We start from the raw sequence: 7,350 nt of genomic DNA on the forward strand, positions 1-7,350 counted from the left end.
TTGGATGCGCATTGTCACTATGGGGCTATTTAGTATTACCAACCCACCTACCCTGCAAATCATTGGGCTGTGTGAAGAAACTCAAGCACCTGGAGGAAATCCACGCAGGCCATCAGCCAGGGGTAGAATCGAACCTGGGTCCCTGGCACTGAGGCGCCAAAACATTCTAAAGTACCAAAGGGAAGGAATGCACTGTGGCAAACTACGTCATGGGAATAGACTCTGCAGCCCAGCCCGAACTTGCAGACCAGGTTTTCATAAACTGTGTAGTGCCATTTGCCTACATTTGGCCCATCTTTCTCTAAACCGTTCCTTTCCATGTAAATCTCCAAATGTCACTTAAATGTTGTAATTCTATCCACCTCGACCACTTCCTCTGGCAGCTCGTTCCATGCACGTACCACCCTCTGTGTGAAAATGTTGTCCCTCACACCCCTTTTAAATCCTTCCCCCTCTCCCATCAAACCGGTGCCCTCTAGTTTTGGACCCCCCTACCCTGTCCCAGCATGCTTTTTATATACAGTCAATCTTGAGTGTGCCAATGGCAAGGCTACATTTAGTGCTCAGCAACTGTTCCACTTCAGGAGGTGGTGATGAGCTGGTTATTACAGTCCACCTGGTGTCGGCGAGACCGGAATGATGCTGCTGCTGCTGCTGAGGAGGGGCTTCTGGGATTTTCGTTCACAAACAGGGATAGTGTTCCAAGTCAGGATGGTGACAGATTTACATGGAGCTGCTTGAGTGTCGTCGGAGCTGCCTCAAGCGACAACATTGTAAACTATTCCAGCACTACTCCCAACTTCAGCCTTATTGACGGTGGACAGGTTTTGGAAACTCAGGAGTTGAGTACTTCCTGACAGAATTCCCAGCATCTGAATTCCCAGTTTCTGAGCTGTACCATCTACAGAACGCAATGTAAACAGGACCAGAAATTGCTCACTTGGAAACCTGCTGGGGTTAATCGCTAGTTCTACTTCAAACAATGAAAAACGAAACTGGGAGACAGAAATGTTCAACGTGCGATACATTTCTAGCAGCAACTGAGACATAGAGGCCTGAGGCCTACTGTGTAGAAGAGGCACTCAGCACATTTAGCGTTTTGCTTTTCAAACTGGGCCTTCAAGGTCAAGGTCAGGGAGATCACATGAGATGCAGATTGGATCCACAAAGTACATCAGTTGCCTGTTTTAGATGATCCAAAAGCACATTATTTCTGTTGCGGCACAGAAATAGGAAAATGTTCAGATCAACCAAATCGAGCCATTTTTCAAAGAGCTCCAACACCAATGTTCAAAAATTATGACGACTAATCCCTCAGAATAACAATCCGACAGAATTCTGCAAATCTGTGTTGAGTGTGTCTTAACGCACAACTTCAGATACAGACGTGAAGTTTTAGAGCATACTTTATTCTCATTTTCAGGGAGATGTCCTCCCAGAATTTGCACTTGTTCAGGAGGTCAAAGATCATTTCAGCAATTTCATCATCAACCACTCATCAATTCTGATTGGTTTTTTGACCCGATTCCCATCCTGCACTGATTGGATGTGGCAGCTGATCAATTGATTAACAAGAGTGATTGGCCATCACTGATGATCTCATTTCCTGCTTCATAAAATGAGTGTTGGCTCCTCGGGTATAAATAGAGTCCCAGGGCAGGGATGTTTATTGTTGTTCTTAACTTTGTTATTTTTGTGGTGTGGAAACTAAAGCAAGCTTTTCCTTTACAAGATGGCATCCCAGATCAGTCAGAACTATCACCAGGATTGTGAAGCTGCTGTCAACAAGCAGATTAATGTGGAGCTCACTGCCTCCTATCTCTATCAGTCTTTGGTGAGTGCTGTCTCTGTTGGGTGAAACATACTTCTGTTCTGTTGAAGTGAACTCTACCCCTTGGATGTAATTAAGTTGTCTATCTTATAGACTGAGTTTTGTGGCTCCTACCTATTTCTCAATGCAGGATGAGTGTGATGTTACTGTAACAATAGTTTGGTGTCCAATGTTACTCTAACTTGGGTCCCAGTTGGTTGTCAGTGAGATGTGGAGTGTTCTTGTAGTTACTTGCCTGTCCCATGATGGTGCTGTGACTGGTGGTAATTATAGCTTCCTGTGGCTGTTTGAAACTTGAGGGAACTAATTTAAAAATGAATTGGGACTAACCATTGTGGGAATGGAAGCACCATCAGCTAGTCACTGCTCTTCTTTTCCTTCTTGTATCCTTGCTTGTATTTGAATTTTGTGGTGATCCCAACTTAACATCTCAAATAATCTTGAGAATCTTGATTTCCTATTGCAATCAGCTTAGAATAGGCTTGTTCTAGCCCTACAGAGCTGGGCTGAGAGGTGGCAAATGGAGTTTAATGCAGACAAGTGTGAGGTGATGCACTTTGGTAGGAGTAACCGGAAGGCAAAGCACGAGGCTAATGGTAAGATTCTTAGTAATGTAGATGAGCAGAGAGATCTCGGTGTCCACGTAAACAGGTCCTTGAAAGTTGCCATCCAGGTTGACAGGGCGGTTAAGAAGGCAGTGTTTTCTCTTTGATTAATAGAGGCATTGAGTTCTGGAACCAAGAGGTTATGGTGAAGCTGTACCAAACTCTGGTGTGGCTGCACTTGTAGTATTGTATACAGTTCTGGTCACTGCATTATAAGGATGTGGAAGCTTTGGCAAGAGTGCAGAGGAGGTTTACTAGGATGTTGCCTGGTATCGAGGGAAGCTCTTATGAGGGAAGACTGAGGGACTTGAGGCTGTCTTCATTGGTGAGAAGGTTGAGAGTTGACTTAATTGAAACATATAATATTCTGAGGGTTGGAAAGGGAAATCCTCTTTCTGCGGACGGTGAGCATGAGGGGGCATAGCTGTAAATTGAGGGATGATAGATATAGGACAGATGTCTGAGGTAGTTTCTTTACTCAGTAGTAAGGGAATGGAATGCTTTGCCTGTGACGGTAGTAGATTTGCCAACTTTAGGTACATTTAAGTCGTCATTGGACAAGCATATGGACGTACAGGGAATAGTCTAGGTTAGATGGGCTTGAGATCAGTATGACAAGTTGACACAACATCTAGGGCCTGTACTGTGCTGTTATGTTCTAGTTTCAGATTAAACTGGGTGAGGTTGTGACTGGTATCTGATCAAGCAGATCTCCATTTGAGATCTACTTTGCTTTTTTTCATACTCATGAGGTGGGTGTGGGCTGTCTGTATATGAAGTGTTGGAGCTTTTCCAAGGCACGGCACTGCCGTGGGGCTGAGAATGTGCGGAGGGTACTGACCCAGTGAATATGCAAAAAATAGCTTATTCCTGTTGTATTTGGCCTGACTCTAACTAGCCCCTCTTTCCCCAGGTGGTTGGGTGCCTGTGCCCTTCCAAGGGGTAGAATGTGTTTAGAAGGTGTTAGAAGTAACCTTAGTGAGTGTTGCCGGGTGCTCTCTGGGCTTGTGCTTGTCAGCAGGAAGTCCTCTCATGATGAGGATCAAGTCCCTGTCAGCCCCACTTTGGGAGGTGGCAACAGCTTTCATTGAGCCACCAGTTCAGTTTTAATCGCTGACCCATGTTCCTAACACAACTTGGAAGCATGTCCCAAGAGTAAAATCTCCACTATTCTACATCTTCTAACTGCCCATTTAAATGGGCAATGATAAATTGTGCTTGTGTTTGCATTTGACAATTAAAGCAACTTTTTTCAGCAGGATTCCCAAGAATGTGTGTCTTAGTAGCTGCTTGCAATAGCAGACCTGGTAAACCTGAATACATTGAATTGTGAACATCCTGGTTTAGAAATCTACAGGACTTTGCCTGTTGGATTAAGTCAACAGTAGCATTTCCAGGTTACTGTTTTAATAAGTGATGTTGTCTAGAGAGTAGGTGATCTGCAGGTCACTGTCATATTTGTCATGTGATCAGTTTGTTTTGTCAATCATTGTTTCATGTGTAATGGTACAAGTTGCTAGCAGTCTCAGTACAGCTGTTTTAGATGCAGCAGTAAACTGTATCTAGAACAATCCAAAGACTGTCCCGAGGCAGGCTTTCCTTGGCAGATTCTTGGTGCCCATGTCCTTCATTCATCCCTTCCCCCTCACCCCAGCCACCCCACTACTGCAGCCCTTGTCAAACTAATACAGTGCATCCAATTGCATTGATCCTGACTAAGCAGAAAATGTGCTCCTTCCTAGCTGTTAGTTGCAGTGTCTGGGATCTGTTTTCTGGCCTTTGCCAAAGGAGCAATAGCGTGCCCTGCAGCTGTTCTATTGGTGCACATCCTGCATTCCAGCTTCTGGCATTTCTTGAAACCCTATTCAAACAGTAATTTATCCCATTTCTGGTGGAGGTTAATCAGTAAAAACATCAATTCACACTTGTTCTCACCAAATGCTGTGCCAGACCCACTGAGCAATTTGCCAGGAGTTTCAAACCAAAATAAAACACATGGTGTTTACAGCTTACCTGGAGGAAGCTGGGATTGTTTTGATTTTTCCAATTCAACAGGAACTGCTCAAAACTGGGTTCTGAATTGTTAATGCATCAGGTACTTAACAGCTTATTGTCAGTTTGATTTTGAGAATGCTCAAGTAGCCCTGGAGCTCTGAACTAAAATTGGCCCGTGACTTGTTAATGGGCTTTACCTTGATCTCCCTTCCAGATGTCCTACTTTGACCGGGATGATGTTGCCCTCCCCCATGTCTCCCGCTTCTTCAAACATCAGTCCCAGGAGAAGCGGGAACATGCAGAGAAGCTGCTGAAATTCCAGAATCAGCGTGGAGGCCGGGTCCTCCTCCAGGATGTGAAGGTTGGAGTTGGGTGGGGTGGGGGTTGGGATGGTAATGGCTGCTCTTGTGGTGTGGTTTCAAGTCAGTGACAAGGTTTTCATTTGAGTCAAATCTTTGTTCGGCCTGTTTGATCTCCTTTTTGAAGCCAGTGTAGAAAGAAGCCCTTTGGCCCACCATGTCTTTGCTGACCCCACAAACACTAAAGCACTTTAATCCCATTTCCCTTCCCTTGGTCCACAGGCCACTGTCCTGGCACTATGTACTTGTCCAGCTGGACCTTAAACTGATCTGGAGTAGCTGACTCCACCACCATCCAACCCTTTATGTGGTTCATCTCATATTTCTAACCTCCCCCTCGGAGGAGGGTGAAGAGAACGTTTCCTCCAATCCCCTCTAACCTGCTTACTCCACAAACCTGGTTTCTCTCTGGTCTTGGTGTCTGCCATGGGGAAGGCATTCCATCAACTGGCCACTCTCTATTCTTCAATAGTTACATCAGGTCACTCCCTCAGCCGTTCCTGCTCCACAGAAAATCCCAGCCTATCTAACCTCCAATCAATGGATCTTGGGCAACAGCCTGGGCAACCTCACCAGCTTCCCCCTGCAGTGCCATCCTGTCCTTGTGACTGGTGAGGCCAAAGAGGGAATAATGTGGTGACTAGAAGAACAAACTGTGACAAGACTGGCCCCCTTCCTGTTCCACCACACCCAACTAATAGAGGTTGCTTGCCCTCTGTCACTGTTACACCCTGTTGACCTTGTCTGAACTTTGAGGGATCTATGGTTGTGGGCCTTTCTTAACTGTTAGCAGCACAACACACTTTGCAAACACCTCGCTGTCCCTTGGATGAATTAAATAGCCGTGATGTTTCTGATCATCCTGCTCAGGCATGTATGAAGCCACCAGCACAAGTGGTACTTGAACCTTGGCCTTGTCAGCCAGAGACAGGGGCACTACCACTGTACCATGACAGCATTTAGGATTCACTTGTGAATATCCTCGCAATTCCATCAGATGGACCCTGATGCAAATCTTGTCATTATCCCCCACAATGACCTGTTATTCAACTTCCTCCTTCAGATCAAGGACCGACAGGCAAGGTGAAAGCAATTCGAAGGAACTGTGCTCCAGGGCTGCCTCAGGGGCTAGCAGTGTTCTCAGTGCTAGGGACACAGGTTTTGATCTGGCCTCTGGTGAGGGACTGGTGTTTACATGTCCTCCCCATGTCTGCGTTGGTGTCCTCATAGTATAAGAGGATTGGCCATCTGAAATGCAGGGGTACAGGAATAGAGGGGGAGTGGGATGAGCTGGGATGCATTTCAGAGCAGTTCTGCACTGATCGATGTTGTAGAGATTCTGAAGCTTCACTTTCCTTCTTTCCATCCTCAGAAGCCAGAGAGGGATGAGTGGGGTAACAGCCTGCAGGCGATGCAGGTTGCCCTGGATCTGGAGAAGAATGTGAACCAGAGTTTGCTGGATCTTCACCAACTTGCCACAGCCCAGACTGACCCTCATGTAAGCTTCACCACTTCATTCTCTTCACTGCTGGTCACTCAGGGCAACACCTTCAATGGTTGGTCTTTTGTGGATTAGAAGTTGCCTGCTGTCTCAGACAAGTGCCATTTGGATCTCTTCAGATCCGTACCAATGCTTATAATCTGATCAGCTCAGCAATCAAGTAAAATGGGAATTTGGATTATAATCTAGTAGGAGTGATGAAGTGATATTGGCCACTGAATGCTCATCCAGGATTATTGCAGTGGAATGATCACTATCCATCATAATCCAACACAGCATCACTTAACAAACTGCAAGAGCAGTTGAAATACATGGTCCTCACTGGCATAGTCTCCAGGTGTTAGGTTTTCAGGGTAGTCTAGAGCTCATATGGCTGAGTGTTTTGCAGTAGGAAATCTGAGGTTGTCTTGGATAGCATTAATGTAGCAAGTTGTCATATTCTTGCAGCTGTGTGACTTCCTGGAGACTCACTATTTGGATGAGGAGGTGGAGATCATCAAGCAACTCGGGGACTACATCACCAACCTGAAGCGCCTGGGAGCCCCTGAGAATGGGATGGGAGAGTACCTGTTTGACAGGCTCTCCCTGGAGGACAGCAGTTAGTGTGGCCTGGAGTACTGTCTGCTTGGCCTGAATGCATTCCCCACTTCACCCTGGGCAATCTGTCTCCTTTCAGGGGGAAGGAATTTTGTAGCAAAGAATGTAATGGCTGTACCAGCTGAATGTAAATGAATAAAATGATATATTGATATTGGTTTTTGTCCATCATTTTGAGACCATTGATACCTTTCTTTGGTCAATCAAGCTTTCCTACTGAAGTTCACCGCCCCCCCCCCCCCCCCCCCCCACACTGTGGACAGACTCTAGGCCTATGGGAGCCAGTTCAGGTTCAAATCGGGGCCTGTGACCTACCCTTGCAATAGCCATTGACAGTTGGCCCCACTGACCAGTTCGCATTTAAGTTTTGTCAGTTGTCTGCTGCTCCTCCCAGGGCACCTTGGGGTTTTCTAAATAACTGTCTTGGTTTAACTGCATTGCTCTCTTTTCCCAGAAGCAATT

The 7,350-nt window shown here is 45.9% G+C and overlaps 1 protein-coding gene across 1 annotated transcript; it reads left to right on the plus strand.

Annotated features, from left to right (window-relative positions):
* Positions 1 to 1,732: 1,732 nt before the first annotated feature.
* Positions 1,733 to 6,894, plus strand: LOC132206409 (ferritin, middle subunit-like). The gene is made up of 4 exons (XM_059640520.1): positions 1,733 to 1,834; positions 4,646 to 4,792; positions 6,163 to 6,288; positions 6,739 to 6,894. The coding sequence occupies exons 1-4, from the start codon at positions 1,733 to 1,735 to the stop codon at positions 6,892 to 6,894; spliced, it is 531 nt and encodes a 176-aa protein (XP_059496503.1).
* The last annotated feature ends 456 nt before the right edge of the window (positions 6,895 to 7,350 follow it).

This window comes from Stegostoma tigrinum, chromosome 38 (assembly GCF_030684315.1).
Source record: "Stegostoma tigrinum isolate sSteTig4 chromosome 38, sSteTig4.hap1, whole genome shotgun sequence".
Classification (NCBI taxonomy): Eukaryota; Metazoa; Chordata; class Chondrichthyes; order Orectolobiformes; family Stegostomatidae; genus Stegostoma; species Stegostoma tigrinum.

Bases quoted from the DNA above. Each gene is read 5' to 3' on its own strand.
- LOC132206409 (XM_059640520.1), top strand. From the start codon at position 1,733: ATGGCATCCCAGATCAGTCAGAACTATCACCAGGATTGTGAAGCTGCT. The intron at 1,835-4,645 runs GTGAGTGCTGTC...TCTCCCTTCCAG, and splicing joins CCTATCTCTATCAGTCTTTG to ATGTCCTACTTTGACCGGGA. The intron at 6,289-6,738 runs GTAAGCTTCACC...ATATTCTTGCAG, and splicing joins CAGCCCAGACTGACCCTCAT to CTGTGTGACTTCCTGGAGAC.